At 46.7% G+C, this 23,643-nt stretch overlaps 1 protein-coding gene across 10 annotated transcripts in view; it reads right to left on the bottom strand.

The window, feature by feature from the left end:
* SLC4A5 (solute carrier family 4 member 5) overlaps positions 1 to 23,643 on the bottom strand; it is a 126,911-nt gene that overhangs the window by 82,210 nt on the left and 21,058 nt on the right. For all 10 annotated transcript variants that reach the window (XM_073325096.2, XM_073325097.2, XM_073325092.2 and 7 more), the window contains exon 5: positions 10,095 to 10,224. In XM_073325096.2, the coding sequence (XP_073181197.1) occupies positions 10,095 to 10,224 (130 nt within the window). The remainder of the gene's footprint in view (positions 1 to 10,094; positions 10,225 to 23,643) is intronic.

Here is a 23,643-nt window from a genome sequence, read left to right as displayed (position 1 = left end):
ACAGCAGAGGTGGGCAAACTATGGCCCGCAGACCACATTTGGACCGCGGAACCGTCCTGCCCGGCCCTTGAGCTTCTGGCCAGGGAGGCTAGCCCCCGGCCCCTCCCCCACTGTCCCCTCCCCTCGCAGCCACACGATAGCGTGAGCAGCTCAAATTTATTGTCGCTTGTGAGCGGAGGCAGGATTTCACTTCAGATCACAAAGTTAAAAGGCTTGTGCCTTCACCCCCCCCGCAACACACAGTCCAGTATCCTGCCTATGGTTCTGTGAGAATTTACACCAGATGACGATCTGCTCACTACTGCTTCAAAGGAAGAAGACACCCCCTAATGCCCCTTTACAAGCTGCAGTACTCACGGAGATGAGTGAGATTCCACCACCCCATCCTTAGAGGTTTTTAAGGCCCAGCTTGACAAAGCCCTGGCTGGGATGATTTAGTTGGGGTTGGTCCTGCTTTGAGCAGGGGGCTGGACTCGATGACCTACTGAGGGCTCTTCCAACCCTAATCTTCTATGAGAAAAATTCCTTCCTGACCCCTGCACTGAAGCATGAGTTCCTGCTACCTTTGGCCTATTATGTTTTATCATTTGTGTGACAGTTGCACCTAGAGGCCCCAAGTGAGGTCAGGGGCCCATTGCGCTAGGTGCTGTACAAACACACCCTGAAGGTAGTCCCTGCCCCAAACAGTTTATAATCTGAACAGACTTAGTGTGACCAGGTGTCCAGTTTTCGACCAGAATGCTGGTCCCAAGCCAGAGCCCTCATCCCCCCCCACACACACCTTAAACCCCTGCCTCAACCCGCAGCCCCCTCCCACATTCCGAATCTCTTGGCCCCACCCCCCAACCTGGAGCTCATACCCCTCATCCCCAGCCCCACCCCAGAGCCCACACCCCCAGCTGTAGCCCTCACCCCCTTCCGCACCCCAACTACCTGCCCCAGCCTGGAGCCCCCTCCCGCACCCTGAACTCCTCAGCCTTAGCCCCACCCCAGAGCTCACACCCCCCGTTAGAGACCTCACCTCCTCCCACACCCCAACCCCCTCCCCCAGCCCAGTGAAAGGGAGTGAGGGTGGGGGAGAGTGAGCCACCAAGGGAGGAGGAATGTAGTGAGCGAGGGGCGGGACCTCAGGGAGGGGTGGAACTAGAGCGTTCGGTTTGCTGAGATTAGAAAGTTGGCAACCTTAAACAGACTAGACACCGTCACCACAGCAAGTGTAATTTACAAGCATCGTTATCCCAGGCGTGGCAATCTAGCATGCAATGCCTCACCCTTGGCCTTTTTGCGCAGTCAGCTTTCGCCCCATGTTAGACTCCCGGAGCCAAGCCCACACTGTCTTGATGGCTGCTTGGCTCTGAAGATGAAGTTTCCTGTTTAGGCTTGCCAAGGTTTTATTTGCAGGTAGTGCTCACGCAGCGAAGGAGCTGGCTCCCCGCAGCTAAAGAGGCTGTGAATTCCTGACCCAAGGAGAGAGGAAACAGAGCCTGCAATTCGGCAGCTTTTAAACCTGCAGTGGAAAGGCTCGCGTGAAGTCCTGGGCTGCCCCTGGAGACTGAAGCCCTCTATCTCCAGAGTGGGTACAGACCAGCCAGTAGCACTGTAACCTTCTCCCCACACTCTCTCGCTAATGCACCTGAACCCACTCCGACTGGGTGAGAGGGAGTCCAGTCTCCATGGCCTATTCACTCCTTGGTCTCACTACTGAGGCTCCTGGCGAGAGGGCTGATTAGTGTCAATTGTGCTGATGACTTTTAGGCCAGTTAAACACACCTGCCGCCTCAAGGGTCTGGACAGAGATCCATCAAACTCCTTCTGTAACCTGCATCTCGGAGAGCATTAAATTCTGGCACACACCTAGCCCCACAGAATAAGGGTTCATCATAGAAAGGAATAAAACCCTTTGGGGAAAATAGTTAAATGGCTCCCTTAGCAGTGACCAAAAATAATATCATCTATTAGAAACATTAACCTGTAGAATGCTGGTGTTTTAATCCAGGCTGGCAAGAAAACGAATGCTTAGGATGTAGATTACATATGCCCAGTCTCCAAAGGGTTAAACCACATTCAGCAGACACCTACCAGCCCTGGGGTCGTAGCTCCGTGCGATTATGCTTCTGCCAACAACCCAAACACTTAGGATATGTCTACACTGCCCATGATGGGGCATCCACACTGCATTGTAAGCATGGGTTTACAATTGCTGGATCCGGGTCTCACAGTCATGCTAACACATCCATACTGCACGACACAGACCTTCTGACTTGGGTCTGTGGCTTGACCTGTGTCCACACTGCACAGTGACAGGGATTGGATCCAAGTCACAGTGGGACTTGGGCTCTGACCCACCCCCCCCTTAGTAAGATTCTAGGGCCTGAGTGCCTGATGACTTGAGTCAGACTGATCTGGGTGTAGATGGAAGCAGGGAGGAGGTGGGGATGGGAGCTTGGGCTCAAACCTGAATTAGAGTCCTGGCTTAGTGTGCAGTGTAGACATACCCATATAGAGCCAATTTAGTGTGCAGACAGGAAGACCAAAGGAAAATGAAATACCACCCTAGGGAGGGATTTTCCAAATTATTCAAGTGAGTTAGGAGAACAAGTCTCATTGAAAGTCAGGGGGACTTGTGTGCCAGCTCACTTAGATGCTTTGGGAAATCGCTTGCTTCCAAAAACAGACTAAAAGTTAACTAAATCAGTTGTCCAAACAGGCTCAACAATGTCTAATGCCTCACACACATGCAGTTTCTTTGGATCCTCGCTGATGGGACAGGGCTGGATCCTGCCAGGCTGGGCCACGTTCTAAGTGACACCAGTTCCCACTGAAAATAAAGGAAGTTGATGGACTTAGTCATTGCACAATCAGCCTAATAGTGATGAAAACACTTTGTGCTTCTAAGTACCTGTCATCCAAAGATTTCATACAGCTTGCTAAACATTAGTGAAACAAGCTTCACCTTTTAAGATAGGGACGATGACCTACATTAATAGATTCCAAGATCAGAACAGACCATTGTGATCATCTAGTCTGACTTCCTGCCTAACTCACGCCATGGAAGTTCCCCAAAATAATTCGTAGACCAGAGCTTTTAGAAAAACATCTAATCTTGATTTAAAAATGGCCACTGATGGAAAATCCACAACTCTTGGTAAATTGTTCCAATGCTTAATTACCCCTGGTTCTCATGGGTACTTTAATTTTCCTGATATCTGCTGGGAGAGCAATACAGCGGTGCATAGACAATCCAGGAAGTTTTTGGAAAGCGTAGGGGACAATTTCCTGGTGCAAGTGCTAGAGGAGCCAACTAGGGGGGGAGCTTTTCTTGACCTGCTGCTCACAAACCGGGAAGAATTAGTAGGGGAAGCAAAAGTGGATGGGAATCTGGGAGGCAGTGACCATGAGTTGGTTGAGTTCAGGATCCTGACACAGGGAAGAAAGGTAAGCAGCAGGATACGGACCCTGGACTTCAGGAAAGCAGACTTCGACTCCCTCAGGGAACGGATGGGTAGGATCCCCTGGGGGACTAACATGAAGGGGAAAGGAGTCCAGGAGAGCTGGCTGTATTTCAAGGAATCCCTGTTGAGGTTACAGGGACAAACCATCCCGATGTGTCAAAAGAATAGTAAATATGGCAGGCGACCAGCTTGGCTTAACGGTGAAATCCTTGAGGATCTTAAAGATAAAAAAGAAGCTTACAAGAAGTGGAAGGTTGGACATATGACCAGGGAAGAGTATAAAAATATTGCTCGGGCATGTAGGAATGAAATCAGGAGGGCCAAATCGCACCTGGAGCTGCAGCTAGCGAGAGATGTCAAGAATAACAAGAAGGGTTTCTTCAGGTATGTTGGCAACAAGAAGAAAGCCAAGGAAAGTGTGGGCCCCTTACTGAATGAGGGAGGCAACCTAGTGACAGAGGATGTGGAAAAAGCTAATGTACTCAATGCTTTTTTTGCCTCTGTCTTCACGAATAAGGTCAGCTCCCAGACTGCTGCGCTGGGCATCACAACATGGGGAAGAGATGGCCAGCCCTCTGTGGAGAAAGAGGTGGTTAGGGACTATTTTGAAAAGCTGGACGTGCACAAGTCCACGGGGCCGGACGAGTTGCATCCGAGAGTGCTAAAGGAATTGGTGGCTGTGATTGCAGAGCCATTGGCCATTATCTTTGAAAACTCGTGGCGAACGGGGGAAGTCCCAGATGACTGGAAAAAGGCTAATGTAGTGCCAATCTTTAAAAAAGGGAAGAAGGAGGATCCTGGGAACTACAGGCCAGTCAGCCTCACCTCAGTCCCTGGAAAAATCATGGAGCAGGTCCTCAAAGAATCAATCCTGAAGCACTTACATGAGAGGAAAGTGATCAGGAACAGTCAGCATGGATTCACCAAGGGAAGGTCATGCCTGACTAATCTAATCGCCTTCTATGATGAGATTACTGGTTCTGTGGATGAAGGGAAAGCAGTGGATGTATTGTTTCTTGACTTTAGCAAAGCTTTTGACACGGTCTCCCATAGTATTCTTGTCAGCAAGTTAAAGAAGTATGGGCTGGATGAATGCACTATAAGGTGGGTAGAAAGTTGGCTAGATTGTCGGGCTCAACGGGTAGCGATCAATGGCTCCATGTCTAGTTGGCAGCCGGTGTCAAGTGGAGTGCCCCAGGGGTTGGTCCTGGGGTCGGTTTTGTTCAATATCTTCATAAATGATCTGGAGGATGGTGTGGATTGCACTCTCAGCAAATTTGCGGATGATACTAAACTGGGAGGAGTGGTAGATACGCTGAAGGGCAGGGATAGGATACAGAGGGACCTAGACAAATTGGAGGATTGGGCCAAAAGAAATCTGATGAGGTTCAATAAGGATAAATGCAGGGTCCTGCACTTAGGACGGAAGAACCCAATGCACAGCTACAGACTAGGGACCGAATGGCTAGGCAGCAGTTCTGCGGAAAAGGACCTAGGGATGACGGTGGACGAGAAGCTGGATATGAGTCAGCAGTGTGCCCTTGTGCCAAGAAGGCCAATGGCATTTTGGGATGTATAAGTAGGGGCATAGCGAGCAGATCGAGGGACGTGATCGCCCCCCTCTATTTGACATTGGTGAGGCCTCATCTGGAGTACTGTGTCCAGTTTTGGGCCCCACACTACGAGAAGGATGTGGATAAATTGGAGAGAGTCCAGCGAAGGGCAACAAAAATGATTAGGGGTCTGGAACACATGACTTATGAGGAGAGGCTGAGGGAACTGGGATTGTTTAGTCTGCAGAAGAGAAGAATGAGGGGGGATTTGATAGCTGCTTTCAACTACCTGAGAGGTGGTTCCAGAGAGGATGGTTCTAGACTATTCTCAGTGGTGGAAGAGGACAGGACAAGGAGTAATGGTCTCAAGTTGCAGTGGGGGAGGTTTAGGTTGGATATTAGGAAAAACTTTTTCACTAGGAGGGTGGTGAAACACTGCAATGCATTACCTAGGGAGGTGGTGGAATCTCTTTCCTTAGAAGTTTTTAAGGTCAGGCTTGACAAAGCCCTGGCTGGGATGATTTAATTGGGGATTGGTCCTGCTTTGAGCAGGGGGTTGGACTAGATGACCTCCTGAGGTCTCTTCCAACCCTGATATTCTATGATTCTATACCCTCACTATTGAAATTTTAGACCGTATTTTCTAAGTTTGTCTAGCTTCAGCTTCCAAACCATTGGATGATGTTATATCTTTGTCCGCTAGATTGAAGAGCCCACTGCCAAATATTTGTTCCTCATGTAGGTACTTGTAGGGCTTGTTTAATGGTGCCATTGTCCGCAATAGAGGGGCACCTGCATGCTGTGTGCTGACCCATGTTTCAAACAGAACTATGTTACCATGCATTAGGGAACTTTTCGTGCATGCCAGCCGAGTCCACATCACCAGTTAGCATGCAACACGCTGGTGGGCTTTAGAATCTACACCCCTGTAGTATGGACTAAGGCACCGGGGAGGCAAGCCCATAAACTGTGATCAAGTCATCCCTTAGACTCAAGAAGCTCAATTTATTGAGGTTATCACTATAAGGCAGGTTTTTGAAACCTTTATTCTTTCTTGTGGCTCTTCTCTGAACCCTCTCCAGTTTGTCAACATCCTTCTTGAATTGTGGACAGCAGAACTGGACATGGCGCCAAACAGAGGTAAAATACGTTATCTAATATTACTTGAGCTTACAGATGCTGAGGCAAGGAAAAGGGAGTGTCTTGCCTAAGGGTCACACAGCAAGTCAGTGGCAAGATCCTCTGTCTTGATTCCCAGTCTCTCCCCCCACCCCCTAGAGAATACTCCCTTCCTGGAGTTGGGAATAGAAACCAGGAGTCAATTCCCAGACCCCCCCCTCCTCTAACCACTAGACCCCACTCCCTGTCCAGAACTGGGAACACAATCACTTGCCCAGTGGTTCAAGAACTTTAACACTCAAACCACCAAACTAACTGTGATTTCCTTCTGCACCTTGACTCCAGTAAGTCTTTGCAGGCAAAAAAACCCTGTGATCATGGCAAGGAACTATCGGTTTTAGTAGCCATCAGGTTTCTGCAAGGTGAACTTTTTCAGGGTGGTGGGTAGATCTGACCATTACCCAGTAACCTTTATCTATCTTAGGTAGATGGAGATCATAGAATCCCCAATATCATAGTACCTGTGAATGTCACAGTCTTTAATATATTTATCCTCACCACATCCCTGGGAAGCAGGGAAGTGCTATTATCTTCATTTTACAGATGGCAAATTACGGCACAGAGGCCCTGATCCTTAAAGGTGTTTAGGCAGCTAACTCCCATTTAAATCAATAGGGGTTAGGCTCCTAAGTCCCAAGGTCACATGGGCTGTCTGGGGCAGAGCATGGATTTGAACCCCGGGGTTCTGGACCACCCACCTCTGCATGGCACGCCGATACAAGAGAGGCACCACGCTAGTTGGTACAGAAAAAATGGGGTCAGTAGGACAGTGTGTGCCCATCTCATTGTCCCAGTAGCTGCACGCGTAACTCCCTGGGCGTCAGAGAGCAAGCACGTCCCCTGGCGCTGGCCCTAAGTGCACATTAGACAAGGTCATTTTGCGGCACAAGTGGGATGCCCCTGGTGCACGTGGGCAAGACGGAATTAATAAAAATCTATCTTATTAACTGCCTGACCTCACCCCATCGATCCCATTCAGAATGGCATGAACATACACAAATCCCTTTGTGTTACAACAGAGAAAGGGCTCAGCTGAGCTCAAAAAGCCATCTAAATCCCTGGCGCAATAGTGACTCCTTTTTCAAAGAACGAAGCTCGCTAGGGAAAAAAAAACAAACAAAAAAAAACCTAATAATGCTTACAAAACTTACGCTAGGAAGAGAAAATTCCACATGGATTTGAATTTTTTTTACTTGGTTAAGCTCATAATTCCATAAAACGAACACTATTTGTGGTTCCTCTAATACTTTTATTAAAAGTTTGGGGTTTTTTCTTTTCTTTTTTTTTTAAGATCTGGAACAGCAGGGCACGTTAACTCTTTGGATGCCCACGGAAAGTGAGAATGCAGAAATATTAGACAGATTGGGCTTGATTTTTCCACGGTCTTGAAACGTGGTGGAATCTTTTCCAAAAGCTGTAAACAAAGGGTGTCAAATTCCACCCCTCTGATCTGGTAGCATTTTGCACCAATTTTCTTTGCCATGCTCTGCCTGCTCCATACCAGTTCCATGCTTATGCTATGCCAGTTCCATACAACGTTATGCAATGCCAATTCCACGCGATGCTCATGCCATTTCATTCTACTGAACTCTTATTTCACAGGATACCAGGAATAGTAACGACTTCATTTCTTAAATCCACTCACGATCCAAGCACAGAGGCAGAGGCTGGAGAAATGAAACTGAAGCCACCTGCCTAGCACATGCTGCGACTGCTGCTTATCGCACTGCTCAGAAGTAGAGCTGGGCAAAAAACTGAATTTCCAGTTTGGTTGTCAAAATGAAAAATCCAAAAAATGTTCCTTTCAGGTCAGCCTGAAATGACCACCTTTTTGTTTTTCTTGCTGAAATGATAAATTGGGGAGTGGGGAGGGGGAAAGGGGGTGAATAAACTATTAAAAGTAAATAAAAAAATTCACCCAGCTCTATTTGTAACTGCAGCCTTGCCCAGACTCAGGGTAATACGTTAATAAATACTGGGGTCTTTTTATTTGCTGTCTGGTGGTGGAGCCTGGAGTGTGTGCTATTTTTCTCCACAACCATGAGGGCTAGAAACTTCTTTCTTGCCACCTCCCTATTTGAAGTCAGTGACTTTTATAACTTTGTTCCAAAACTCATGCTCATACACGAGGCTGTCATGAAGATTGGTCCCTCTGAGACCTGCTGATATTTGGTCCATGTACCTAGTCTTTGGTCTCCCTCTTTTTCATCTTCCATCCACAATCATAGAATCATAGAATATCAGAGTTGGAAGGGACCTCAGGAGGTCATCTAGTCCAATCCCCTGCTCAAAGCAGGGCCAATCCTCAATTTTTGCCCCAGATCCCTCAATGGCCCCCTCAAGGATTGAACTCACAACCCTGGGCTTAGCAGGCCAAAGCTCAAACCACAAAGCTATCCCTCCCCCACAATCACTACAAGAGCTCTCTTATCTCTGCAAGATATGCCCACACCAACATAACCAAGCCTCCTTCAACTTGTCTTCAATTGGAGCAACCCACATTAGGCCCCTTGCCAGCTGAAGGGCTAGAAACTTACTCAAAAAGATAGTTGAGATTCTCACCTAATCACATGCCTCCAGGTGCTGGGGCTTTAAGAAACGCACCAAATATTGCAAGACTCAAGATAAAATGGCAAGGGTTGGCATTAATACCTTGCACTTCCTACATCTATAAATTGTATCTACACGTTGTCTCTTACCTTTAGAATGTAAGTTCTTTGGGAGCAGGTTCCATCTTTTTTGTTCTGGGTCTATGCAAAGCCTAGCACAATGGAGCTCTATCCCGGACTGGGACCCCTATGTGCTAGTGAAATACTAATGTATACACATATTGCCCTTTACCCAAGAATATATACAGTAGGTTCTTTCCAACCATCGTATTTCTCCATTCCACATGCAGCTGGGGTTTTTCAACTCTGGAGTGGGCTCCAAGAAACAGCTATATTTCTAGCCACCATGTTTTACACTGCCCCTCTTTCAGGATTTGTGCCACTTTGCATGGTCAAGCAATGAACTGGCCCATACTTGCCGTTTCCTAATCAAGGTCAAAACCAAATCACCCTGGTGCAATTTGAGGATGGTTAATAGATTTAATCAGTGTGTTCAGTCTCAGCATCAGCACTGGCATGAACCCACTGGGTATCTCCTGTGAAAGCACCATGTGTAACTTCACTATGGTCGCAAGCAATTTGTGAATTTTCTTTTGCATCATCTTACTTGAGATTATAACAACTCACTGCATTTCTATAGCTACTTTAATCACGCAGGCTCCCACAGTGCTTTACTAACTATGCACTTAGCAGAACCGCTTCATCCAGCACAGAAATGCAACCCCCTCTGGGGTGGAACGTGATACCTGCTCAACAGCGCACAGCAACATGACAATAGTTTGCATATTGCCTTGTCTACACGCTGATTTCCCCCCATCCCTTACAATTTGCCATCATTGGGAGCGCTAACGTATACAAGGCTTACCATTGTGTCATCTATACCTGCTCTGAGCTGGCTTAGGGGAAATGGTGCTTAAAATGTGAGAGACTTCCTGGAGCCATCTGCCCTAAAGCACTCATCAATATTGACACTCATGGAGCTGAACGAGTGGGAACAATGGTGGGATATTTTGGGACCCTATCCGGGATCCCCAGGCAGGAGACAACCAGCTGAGTACTAACTCGGGGGGAAAAAAGCCATCTACTCGATCATCAACGATACCTCCAGCACCGCAGTGTCTCCTAACGCTCTGCTGGGTGCACTCGGTCAGTGCTGACGTAGACTGGAAGCTGTTTGGGGCAGGGACCACCATCTTGTTCTGTGTTTGTACAGAACATGATTGTGATCCATGATTGGGGCTCCAAAGCCCTACCACCCTACATACATAACACCACTACCTACTGAGGTGTCCTCTCCTTACCTGGCAGATTCTTTCCACTCCATTTCTTCCCCATCGTGCTGCAGTGTGTCCATCTCAGTGAACAGGGTGGGGTTTGGAGGGTCATCGTCTTCACCCAGGATGTAACGAAGGCGTTCAGCAGCTGGAGACACTAAAGCAAGGAGATAAAAGAGTTCATTTAACCCTGGGCAACTGTTGATGGTTCCCACCCCAATCCGGCTTCAAAATTGCTCTAGGAACCTTGTGAGAAATGAGCTTTCCAGTGAATATGTCCTGGTTCTAGCCATAGAGTCACAGAGTTCAAGGTCAGAAGGGACCACCAGATCATACCTCTCACCTCCTGTATAGCACAGACCACCAACTGCACATCAAGCCCAGCAACCAGAATAAGACCAAAGTACGACAGACTTCAGGAGACTAAACCAGTGCGTGCCACAGATAGAGAACACCAGTGACAAGGAACTGATTAAGTGAGATATATCTATGTGGGCAAGAAATACAAAAAGAGTATTTGCGGGGGAGGGATAGCTCAGTGGTTTGAGCATTGGCCTGCTAAACCTGGGTTGTAAGTTCAATCCTTGAGGGGGCCATTTAGGGATCTGGGGCAAAAACTGGGAATTGGTCCTGCTTTGAGCAGGGGGTTGGACTAGATGACCTTCTGAGGTCCCTTCCAACCCTGATATTCTAGGATTCTATGAGTTGCTTTGCTTGTGATAATTTGGTCCTTTCAAACTCAGCCCTAGCCAGAACCAGGAAGCAAAGCAAGAAAATGGAATTTGTTTCTCCAAAATGTTTTGTGGGCTCGGGTTTGAGTTTTGGGTGGCGAGTCAGATCAGCTACTTAATCAAACCTGGCCAACTGTTGGGGAAACCATCTTTGATTTCTCTTCCATTTTGCGGATGCTGAAAAATGGACTTGGAAAGACCTCACTGCGCATCTCGCGCTGGAGTGATGGCAGCGGAGTTCTTCGCTGCCCAAAGCGCAGCTGTAGCAGTTCATTTCGGCGGCCTGAACAGCAGCTCCCGGGCTCTAGTTTTTTAGGAAAGACGCTGCAAAGGGAAAAGGGGTAATTTTGACGGCAAACAAAAGTGATTCAGCATTTTTGGAGCAGCAAGATTAGTCAGTCCTGACCCACAAAGCTTTGGAGAAACAGAACGGAGGGTAAGGATGGAGGAGGGGAATCAACGGGCGTAACTTAGATCCTGAAGTGAAAAGGACATTTTGAGGACAATAAGCCGGTTGAGGGAACAACTCATTCAGAAACAAGAGGCCCATTGAGGAGCAGGGAAGGCCGAGACAATAAGCAATTCAGGCCAAGTTTCCTCAACAAAGAAGGCTTGAAATATGTAACAACTGGCAAATGAAATGAATGGAGGGCACACACTCGATTTTGGTAATCAGTGGATACAACCACCAGCTAGATTCAGAGGGTGAAATCCTGGCCCCATTTAAGTCAATGGGAATTTTGATATCGGTTACAGAAGGGCCAACATTTCACCAATTGAATTTAAGGCCAGAAGGGACCATGATGTTCATCGAGTCTGACCTCCTGCAAAACACAGGCCAGAGAATTTCATCTCCTACACCATGCCCGTACTTGTGGTTGAGCTAGAGTGCGTATCTTTTCAGAAAGGGACATCCAATTTTGTTTAAAGACATCAAGTGATGGAGAATCCACCACATTCCCCAGGGAAGTTGTTCCTATGGTGAATTGCCACACTGTTAAAAATCTGTGCTTTATTTCTATCTTGAATTTATCTAGCTCCAGCTTCCAGCCCTTGGATCTTGTTCTGCCTTTACCTGTTAGATTAAAGAGCCCTCAGCTATCCCCAGGTAAGTATTTATGGACTGAGCTTCTTAACTCTTTGGACCCCGGGGAAGAAACGTGATGAGATATTGTACACACATGGTGATGCTCTTTGTGTTTCCTTTAGGTGCTAGGGGGCAGAGTCCTGGATCAGGAAGGTTCCACCATTTCAGTGAGAAATTCTGGCTTTGCAGCAGTGGATGGCTCAGGGGACTGATAAGTGGATACAGAGCATTTAACTTCCAAGTCACCAGCTAGAATCCAGTCCAGGTTGGGGAGTGACTGATAGTTACCACCACCTGATGTCTGCTGCTTGGTGGCTTATGTGAAATGAGTTTGGTGCAGTCCAACCCCAGTGCACAAGTGTCCATATCATAAGAAATACCAGCACAATTGCCCAATTCCGTCACGTCACGTCGTGGCTTCAGTGGAGAAGCCAAGGCTCGTATGGGTCATGAAGAGTGAACCCTCCCACCTCCAGCTCACAGAGGGATGTTGAGAAGCTTGCTTTCTGCTGTGCCTGCTGCAGTTAAACATAGGGCTTCAATGTCCAGAGCTGTCAAACCAGCTTCTTCTACCAGCAATACAGCCCTGTAAGAAACAAGAAACCCTGGTCTTGAACACAGGGGAAAACGTTTTCATCCTCTTTTCTATGCGGTGTTTTCCTCTGGATACTGAGCCGAAACATGAGGTTGTTGCTCAGACAAGACTTCTGTTGAGGTCATTGGGAGTTTTGCCTGAGTGAGAGCTGTACAAATCGGCCCAAGGTTTTGGTGTTAGAAACGATATTTTTTTCCTGCTGACATGTGAGTTGCTGGAGGTTCACCCATCTTTCATCAAATTCAAATCGGTTTCAGGGCTCTCTTTCTATTCATCTATTCTGGGATTTTCTTTTTTTCCCCCCTTCTCAACATTTTCTGTCTCTCGATCTCAGAAAGAAAGCGAAACTCTGAGATAAAGAGAGAGAGAAAGTTTCTTGGAGTTTTGCGCTCTCTCTCTCTGTCTCAGAGTTTCCCTTTCTTGCTTTCTTTATGGCTCGAGCCTCAGGAGCAAAGCCTCATGCTCCTGTCATAACAAATTAACCTTGTTCCCCGCCAAGTGTCGAGAGGAGAAAAGAGCAGTCGAGACAAGCTCCGCGATGGAGTGGCTGCGTCAGAGTAAGCTTAGGCCCGTGGCTGTGGCATGTCACCCAGGGATGCGGACAGAAATTTCAGCAGCACAGGACATTTTTAATTACTGAAAGCGCTGGTTCATTTCCTTTGAATTGTTCCGCCTGAGTGACTCTAATGCTTTCCCTGTAGCCGTGCGAGGGGGGCGGGGGAGAGCACACACTTGCCCTCCTGACTGCTTGCTCCATCGCTCAGCGAGCTCGATGGATTTTCTCTTAAATCTCTGTGTTCACATGCTTTTAGATCTCTTGGCAGCATGCAAGGCAGCTGGCAACAGCCCGCGCAATGCGAACCCACTGTTGAGGTGCGTGAGGTTAAGAATAAATGTTACTTTAGCCAGGCTAGGAGAGACATGGACTAGTGGTCTGAATATCGGGCTACAAGCCATGAACTCCTCAGTTCTAATGGCGTCTCTTACTTACAGAGACAGCATTTTAGTCTCTACGGCCAGATGATGATAATATAGCCTGACTTTCCATGCAACCCAGCCCAGAGAATTTCACGCAGTGATTCCTGAAGTGGATGGGGGTTATCCATCCCCACGGCGTAAGAGAACACTAGTGAGTCCTATTCCATGAATTGTATCAACATAGTGCCTAGGAGTCCTCATCATGGACCAGGACACCATTATGTTAGGTGCTGTACAAACTCAGAACAAACACGGCCCCTGTGCCAAAGAGCTGAAGCTCTAATTGTAATACAAGAGTCTAGATAAGGAGATGGACAGGCAGGGGAGTACAGGGAAAAGACGAGACTATATTGGCAGTCTTTTTGAAATGTATCCAGTTGTGATTTTAAGACTCCTAATGAGGATGAACTAACTATTATTTGAGTATCTCCATCGGTAAAACGGGAGTAGTGCTCATCTCCCACCCAAGCTTGCTGTGGGTATTTTGAAGCTAGAAGGCCCTAGATAAGAGCGTTAGAGAGAGGCAGGGTAATCCAGGGCTTAGGGCACTGGAGGAGGACCTTGGAAACCTGCATTCAGGTCCTGTCTCCGCCATTAACTCACTCTGATCTTGAGCAAGTCACTTTCCTCACCTGTGAAATGGGGAGAACAATCCTGCTTTTTGGTAAGGATCACAGAATATCAGAGTTGGAAGGGACCTCAGGAGGGCATCTAGTCCAACCCTCTGCTCAAAGCAGGACCAACCCTCAATTTTTGCCCCAGATCCCTAAATGGTCCCCTCAAGGACTGAACTTACAACCTTGGATTTAGCAGGCCAATGCTCAAACCACTGAAGCTTAGATGGAAAGCACTGAGTGATCAATAATGAGATGCATGATTAATAATACCCAATTAAAATAGCCACTTCTTCCCCATTCTGAAAAGCAGCCACCACCACAACAATTCAGATGAATTCCAACTGCATCTACAGGCTGCTGTCCTTACACAAAAGTTCGGGGAGTTAGAAAACTATCAGTTTTTATACTAGTACCGTGTTCTCGAATATAGCATCATTACCCCAAAAGTGATTCACAAACTTCCCCACACAACATAACTAGGAATCGTTCGCTCCCTAGTGAACGGTGTGAAACATGACAACGGTTTAACAGAACATAGCTACATCACATGACAACTTAAGACCGGACACTAAGAATACTGTCTATCTACAGGTGCTCCCAACGAGTCTCCGTCGTGGTTGCTGCGGGAACTTTTGCCATGTTAAATTCCAGCTGAAATAAAACTGCTCCCCCTTTGAATGGCATTTCAGAGGGACCATTCTGACCCTCTCGTCTTACCTCCTACACAGCACAGGCCATAGGATTTCACTCCGTGATCCTTGCATTAAGCCCATAACGTTGTTTTTGGGACTCAGCTTTGACTATCACAACACACGTTCCCTCTCCCCATACCAAAGCATACATTTGATTGCAAGACACTAGCATTCTCCGGCCTCGCCTATGTTAAAGCATTTTTGTAAATGGATAGAATTTTCAAGTGACTAAGGTAGTCAAGCACTTAACTGCCTCAGATGCTTTTGCAAGCAGTGTGATCGAGTGGTTAGAACACTGGACTGGGAGTTAGGAGACTCGAGTTCATAGAATATCAGAATCATAGAATATCAGGGTTGGAAGGGACCTCAAGAGGTCATCTAGTCCAACCAAATTCCAATCTAGTCCAGTTCTATTCCTGGCTCTGCCATTCAGCAAGTCACTTCCCCACTCTGCCTCAGTTTCCCCATCTGTGAAATGGGGATAATGATATTATCCTCCTCTGTAAAGAGCTTTGATATCTACTGATGAAAAGCGCTAGGTATTACTATTTCTCCTACTGTGCTAACACCAGCTAAATTCCACTGGTGGTAGCAACAGTGGGAGCATAAACAAGGCTGTTTTTTCTAACTCCGCTCAGAGCAGATCTAGACAACCTGGCGATAAAACCGCTGATGGCTGGTTTATGCTAGGTTTCCCACCAGTGGTACTGGTGTAGGGGAAGTGGTGCAATAATCATGGTGGGAGATGTTCATGAAATTGCCGGTGTAGAAAAGACCCGGGAGCTAGCATTCGCAGCTCAAAATGGGCAGCGGAGGAGCGCTCATACAGAGAGCCAAGATGGTAACAGTTCTCTAGGCTCTAAGTTACGAAAAGGTCTCATGGAATAATAGAAAGTGGGAGTGTTTCTGTAGTTTTGGTACCATCCGGTTTAATGTGATAGAACAGGAGAAACTTTCTACAGATTACCTCAACCACCGTACTGAATTTGAGAGATAATTATCTCTCCCTGATGTAGAATTCTATGAGACGGTTTAGCAAACCTACACAAAGGGTCACATTCATCATGAAATTCTATAGGTTTTTCAGAGTAATTTCTAGGGAGCCTTATTACATTTCTATAACCCCTATTGTTTCCATCCCTATTACATTGTACAGAACTTTTTCATGAATGGAAGGAACGTGAAGGGGCCCATGTGGAAAGAGGAAGCCTCAAGGTGACCCATTAACAACTTGAATGTTATGAAGGGCAATTGATAAAACTGACTGAGAATTCTCCCAGGTGAGTGATTCTAAACTAGGGCCAGAAGCTAAAAATTAGGAAAGTAGAACTAAAATGGAGATAATCAGGGAAATACCATGTGCTCACTTCATCGTATTCATCGGAGCTGTAGCTCACGAAAGCTTATGCTCAAATAAATTTGTTAGTCTCTAAGGTGCCACAAGTACTCCTTTTCTTTTTTAAAAGAATCATTAAAAGGATTAGAAAACATGCCTTCTAGTGATACATGCAAGGAGCTCAGTCTTTTTAGCTTAACAAAAAGACGACTACAGGTAACTTGATTATAGTCCATAAAGTACCTACACAGGGAACAAGTATTTAATAATGGGCTCTTCAATCTAGAAGAGAAAGGTCTAACATGATCCAATGGCTGGAAGTTGAAGCTAGACAAATTCACACGGGAAATAAGGCATACATTTTTAACAGTGTGAGTAATTAACCAGTGGGACAATTTACCAAGGGGCATGGAGGATTCTCCATCCCTGGCCATTTTTAAATCAAGACTGGATTTAGTAAAAGATCTGCTGTAGGAATTATTTTGGGAAAGTTCTACAGGAAGGTCAGACTAGATAATCATAATGGTCCTTTCTGGCCTTGGAATCAATGAAATCTATGAAGCTCTGGAGGTCCCCAGTTCTATCCCCTTATGTGGGCCATTCATACAGACCTCTGATGAGAAAGTGGCCAGAGTCTACTGGTCACTGGAAGGCCCACTTCCAGTCAATGCTATCAGCATTTCTGTTGTTAGGTTTAGTGTGCGGGTGCTGGGTGGGGTTGTGTTTGATACACAGGAAGTCAGGCTTTCAGTGATTCTCAACCTGCGGCCCAATCAGCACACCGCTGTAGCCCATGTGACATCCTCAGGGCCATACAGGTAGTCTGTGTCCCACAATGGTAAACAGATTGAGAATCACTGGACTAGATGATCTGGTGATTCCTTCTGACTTTAAACTCTGACTTACTGAGTAGCTCTAGTCAAGGCAACAAAGGAATGTGGTCATTCCCGGCAGCCCCGCAGTAGCATCTATCTACCAATGTAGGTGCCACATAGTGTTGGGGGAGCAGAGACTCCTATGCAGCCTTGCCTAGAAGGCAAAGATACTGAGGGATGAAAAAGGCAGTTATTATCAGCAGTCCTCCCGCCCCATGAATCCCGTACTGAGTTTCAGGCCAGCTCTGGTAATCCTAGACCACTGTCTATTTCTGGGGGATTTGCAGGAGATAGTAGAAAAAGCAGGAAGGTGGGATCTGCCAAGTAACGGCAGTTGTGTTGGGCCAGGAGGCTTTCCCTGTTCCTAAGATTCCTTAACAATCTGCTCATTTAAGGGCCTACTTTATACAGAGCAGAACACACCAGTTATTGCAGGCCACAAGACTCTCGCTAGGAATCTGGCAGAAGAGCGTGCCATGCGCCCGGTGTGTTGGAATGCTAGTCACTCGTGCTATTTGGGTCCGCTTCCAAACAGCTGAAAAATGCCTGTGGCGGAGGAACACCTTTGTTCAGAGGTAATACCACTATGGGATTCCCAAGGGAGAGATCCTGGGGCCAACTTCAAGGCCGTACTCGTACGTTATCGCATGGCACGTCCAGAGGTGCCACAACTTATGTAAATTAGTGGGGGCGGGGGGAGGAGAGCAGGAGTGAAAATGCAGCAGTTTGGAAGTGATGTTGAGGGGGGACATCAGCAGGAGAGTCAAAATTTACAGAGACATGTCCTTTCTCTTCCCCGAGCAGTTACAGCAATAGGTACATAGGACACAACATACATAACTTAGGCAGAACAACTACATTAAATGGTGGGGAAAATTCCCAGAGGGCTTAATCCCAGTACTTTTACTAGATTTGGATTGTTTGCTCATAGTGTATGTGACTGGTCTAATCTATTAATTTTAAAATCAATTCCCTCCCGCCTCTAATGATCAGCACACGTGAAAAAGATATGGAAACATTTGGCCCTTTACATTACAGAAAGGTGGGATCAAAAAGCTAAGTAATATGGGCCAAGTATTGAGGCACACAAATCCCCTGGGATGGGGAAAGAATGAATGAATGGAGAACACACACACATATGAGGTACACTCTTAAGTGTGAGCACCTCTCTGAACATCCAGCCTCTTCCCCTGATGCTGCAGAAATCCTGCCTTCAGCATATTTGCTAGTGTTTTGTCCAGTCGGGTTTATAAATTCCCACCCCTTCCCTTGGGAGACTATTCCACAAGCCAGTAATCTCACTATTAGGGCGCTCTTCTGATACTCAGCCTAAATGTTCTTGCCATTCATTCAACTGCTTTAGATGATCCTTCCCTGCTCCTGGGTGCTTACAGCTTTTGAGTGTTTCCAGGAGGTTTTGACTGGCCCTTCATTGTCACTTCGCCAAGCTAAGCATGTCTACTTTTAATCTTTCTACCAAAAACTGCCCCGCTCCAGATTCTTCTTCTTCCTCCTTTTAGAACTCCCTCCCTTTCATCATCAGTATCCTTTGAGCCCTGAGATACCCAGAAATGACCACAATACTCAAGGTGTGGTCACGTAAGAATCATAGAGAGAGGTGCTTTTTTGAAAACATTACCCTCAGTCTTTGGGAGCATGTCTATATTGCAATCAGAAGGCGTGACGGCAGATAAAAATTTAATCTACCTAGTCTGGGCCCTGGATACACAAAGCCACGGCAACGAAAGCTTCAGCAGAGCCTATACACGACCGAAGTGGCTTCACTGCGGTGGGACCCAAGATAGCTAAATTAAAGCTATCACACCTGTGACTGCAGTATAGAAATACCCTTCGGCCCTAAGTCCTCTTTCAGTGGGATGTAGGCTACCGCAGCCCAGATTCTCAAAGGGATTTAGAGTAGCAGCCGTGTTAGTCGGTATTCGCAAAAAGAAAAGGAGGACTTCTGGCACCTTAGAGACTAACCCATTTATTTGAGCATGAGCTTTCGTGAGCTACAGCTCCCGTACATTACACGGTTTTGAGAATTTTACCCAGGTTGTAGTAGATCCCCATTCTGGGACATAATGGCCTGCCCATATACAGGACCAAAAACCAGAAAAAAGGGCCAGATTCTTGGCTGGTGTGAATCATTGTCACTCCATTGAAAATATTGACCCAGGTTCAGTGAAGCCAATGGAGCTACACCAATTTATACTGAGTGAGGGTCTGGCCCAGGGCCATAACTCATAAAAATAAAGAATGAATGTGAGATAGAGACACAACTCCAGAAAAACCTCACTCTGGACTCATCGACACGAGAAGGTTGCACCAGTATAATTTGAGATGTGAACTGAAACCAATAGAATGACACTGGTGTCAAAGACCGTGTGGACACCTATTTTGGTACAAGGGAGGCCTTTTCCCAGTTTCGTTTAACCGGTTAAACTAATACTAAACTGGGAGGAGTGGTAGATACGCTGGAGGGGAGGGATAGGATACAGAAGGACCCAGACAAATTGGAGGATTGGGCCAAAAGGAATCTGATGAGGTTCAATAAGGATAAGTGCAGGGTCCTGCACTTAGGACGGAAGAACCCAATGCACAGCTACAGACTAGGGACCGAATGGCTAGGCAGCAGTTCTGCGGAAAAGGACCTAGGGGTGACAGTGGACGAGAAGCTGGATATGAGTCAGCAGTGTGCCCTTGTGCCAAGAAGGCCAATGGCATTTTGGGATGTATAAGTAGGGGCATAGCGAGCAGATCGAGGGACGTGATCGTTCCCCTCTATTCGACATTGGTGAGGCCTCATCTGGAGTACTGTGTCCAGTTTTGGGCCCCACACTTCAAGAAGGATGTGGATAAATTGGAGAGAGTCCAGCGAAGGGCAACAAAAATGATTAGGGGACTGGAATACATGAGTTATGAGGAGAGGCTGAGGGAGCTGGGATTGTTTAGCCTACAGAAGAGAAGAATGAGGGGGGATTTGATAGCTGCTTTCAACTACCTGAAAGGGGGTTCCAAAGAGGATGGCTCTAGACTGTTCTCAATGGTAGCAGATGACAGAACGAGGAGTAATGCTCTCAAGTTGCAGTGGGGGAGGTTTAGATTGGATATTAGGAAAAACTTTTTCACTAAGAGGGTGGTGAAACACTGCAATGCGTTACCTAGGGAGGTGGTAGAATCTCCTTCCTTAGAGGTTTTTAAGGTCAGGCTTGACAAAGCCCTGGCTGGGATGATTTAACTGGGAATTGGTCCTGCTTTGAGCAGTGGGTTGGACTAGATGACCTTCTGGGGTCCCTTCCAACCTTGATATTCTATGATTCTATGGTTCCTGATAGACCTGAGCTAAGCCAAAATAAGCCACCCCTATACTACAGTAAATACCCACGCAGCCTTTTGCACTGGTTTATATTGGTTTAAAAAGAGATTTAAGTTATAGCGGTGCAACTTTCTCATGTCGACAAGCCTTGAGTCAACGTATATATTGTAGATCTTACAACGCTCACACTACTTATACTCAGTATTACAAGCAGGAGAGTGAGTTTGTGTGGGGGGGCGGAGGGTGAGAAAACCTGGATTTGTGCTGGAAATGGCGCAACTTGATCATCATACACATTGCAAGGAGAGTGATCACTTTAGATAAGCTATTACCAGCAGGAGAGTGGGGTGGGAGGAGGTATTGTTTCATGGTCTCTGTGTATATAATGTCTTCTGCAGTTTCCACAGTATGCATCCGATGAAGTGAGCTGTAGCTCACGAAAGCTTATGCTCAAATAAATTGGTTAGTCTCTAAGGTGCCACAAGTACTCCTTTTCTTTTTGCATCCTCTTTCTGACATTTCTCTCCCCCTTGTAAGTGGTTCCCCTCTTATATACAGTACTGAATCTTCTCCATCTACATGGCATGCTTATCCAAACAAACGCTCCCCCTCCAAAGCTGTGTAAAACAAAACAATCCCCCCCAAGCAAGAGTGACACCCATTCTACATGCATGCTGGGATCAATCCAGTAGTAATCATATTCCACACTTCCACAGTGCCTTCCACTCTAAGGTCTCAAAGCACTTAAATGATTAACTTAGCATCACAACACTCTCAAGAGGTTGGCAGGGCATTGCCCTTCCCCCACCCCCCTGGTTTTACAGGGGAGGAAATGGAGGAATACGAAGCTTACTGGATGTGCCCTAGGTCACACAGTGAGCCTGTCTAGGCCCATCCAGCCATGTTCTCCTCCTCGCCCCCCATCACCACAAGATCAGAATTTGTGGCAAAGCCATGAATAAAATGTAGGCCTCCTGATTCTTCTGATGGTCTCTTTTCATAACAGGGGAAGGACTCCAGCTCCTTTAATCTCCCCTGCACACTGGCCTATGGAGCATCATGTTCACAACAGACATGGCTGCAAATGGAGAGACTTTTTTGTGTCCCTAACTTGAGGGACAAATCTCCTCTCCAAATTGCACACGGAAATCTCTTCCAGCCTATTCCCCACTCCATGCATGCACCTGAGTTACACATAAGAACCACCTTTGGAGAAGTGTGCTCGGCAAAGCTAAGCGGGGAGTTTAAACCTATGCTCGCAGGATGAAATCCTGATTCAAACTTCCAGCACTGAAGTCAATAGAATTTTTGCCTGAATAAGGACTTCCGGACTAGCCTATCGTTACAATTATTTCTAACATTCTGACAATACTCTTGGCACATTACAAAATAAAGACAGTCCCTGTATCCAGAAGGGCTTACACTGTTAGAACCGATTGTGTCTCCTAATTACCCTGGCATTTCATTAAGTAACCTGGACACAAGGACGGGAACCTCCACAAAGGTGCAGAGCAGCTGTTTTGAGTTGGGATGGTTGTCTCCTCCGCTGTTGGCAGGGAGTTGTTCAAACAAGGGTTTAACCCAACCACACGGTGGTCTCCTCAGGCACAGTGTATTTTAATAAACTGTTGGGTTTTAGTACTTCCTTAATATGTCAGATGTTAATCCATTTATGAAAAATGTCTTTGCTAATGGAATCCCAATGCTCTAGAACTTGGAAATAAGAAAGTCGGCCAAATACGGTACTCAAGAAAGGGGCTAATTAAATCGGTGTGTGTGTGTGTGTGTGTGTAAAAGGAAACCTCCTGTTGCAGCCAGAAATAATCTGCCTTTCCCTTCCATAAAGATCAGGTGAAGCAGAATTTATAACTGCTGTGAAAGAACAGGACGTCCCTTGCATTATAGCTTAGCCTGCTTTACTGCTTAAGACCCTTAAGCCACACCACCAGAGACTTGATCATTATCATCATCAATCATTTAATATGTCCATCACTGTAATGGTGGGAGGCGCTGGTTGGAATCAGGGGCCTGTACAAACACAAAGGAAGACAACCCCAGAGAGTTCACATTTCAGAAGCTCTCTCGCAAAAAGCGATGCTGGGATAAAAGCGGAGGATGTGAGCTAAGGGGCCAGTAACGCTCTCGGATCCGATCCCTCAGCCCTGCAATGGTATGGGGGGGCTCATGGACATGAGAAAAAGGATGGTATCAGTCCCATTCCATTGCAATGCTACAGTCACTTGAGGTTCTAGCTTTGCACCCTTATGATGAGGATGTATTCTTTGCATTGTGGTAGCAACACAGGGCCATAAGCAAGGATTGGGACCCCAGTTGCAGTAGGTGCTGTACCTGCACAAAACCAAAAAGCCCCCCCTCCTCCTGCCATCAGGGAGCTCCATGGCCAGATAGCCAGCGTGGGTTCTGTTATTCATAGAATATCAGGGTTGGAAGGGACCTCAAGAGGTCATCTAGTCCAACCCCCTGCTCAAAGCAGGACCAATCCCCAATTTTTGCCCCAGATCCCAAATGGCCCCCTCAAGGATTGAACTCACAACCCTGGGGTTAGCAGGCCAATGCTCAAATCACTGAGCTATCCCTCCCCCCTTATGCAAATGATTAGCCCCCTTCTCCCCCAGATCAACAGGAAAGCTGTTTGTGATCCATCAGCCCTCTGAGAGGATGAACAACATGGGTTAAAAATAATAACTATTATTATGTGGCAGCCAGCAGGGTGCTTCACAGCACACACACAAGACAGGTCCCTGCCTTGAAAAGCATAAAAATCTACATGATAAATAAACAAATGCCGCAGTTGGGGGTGGGTGCTCTCAGGCTTTGCCCCAGGAAGGGGGAGGAGTTGGGTGACAACTTCAACTCTATGCTACTTTCTCAGCAGGAGGGAGAGGACCTTTCCCCTGAGAGCGCAGAGCTCTTGCTGGCTGGGGACCCTCCAAGGGCTCTACACTACAGGGGCTGTGACACCAAGGGAGAGATGGACAAGAGCTATTCTGTATTGGAGTCTCTGCTGCCATATGCAAGAACTGAGTTAATTATTCCTAGACCAGCCTTAACAAAAGGGCATACCCTAGTCCAAGCCTGGAACTTCTCCACTGAGGGGAATCCATAACGGCCCTTGGAAATGTCTCCCATCACCTGCAGTAACTATTTTAATCTAATCTATATTTTCCCTACTGTAGCTTCAGCCAGTCACCTTTCTTCTGTCTCTAATGCCAGAGAGGAATTTTGTCCTACCTTTAACATCCCTTTGCAAAGTTCTAGACACCTGCTTTTCTCCAGGCTGAACCTTCCCAGCTCTTGGCCCTCGCCTAGGACTTGGGAGATCCTG

This window comes from Lepidochelys kempii, chromosome 26 (genome assembly GCF_965140285.1).
Source record: "Lepidochelys kempii isolate rLepKem1 chromosome 26, rLepKem1.hap1, whole genome shotgun sequence".
NCBI classification, from domain to species: domain Eukaryota; kingdom Metazoa; phylum Chordata; order Testudines; family Cheloniidae; genus Lepidochelys; species Lepidochelys kempii.
Note: the sequence above shows the minus strand (reverse complement) of the source record. Positions and strands in the feature narration are given on the sequence as shown.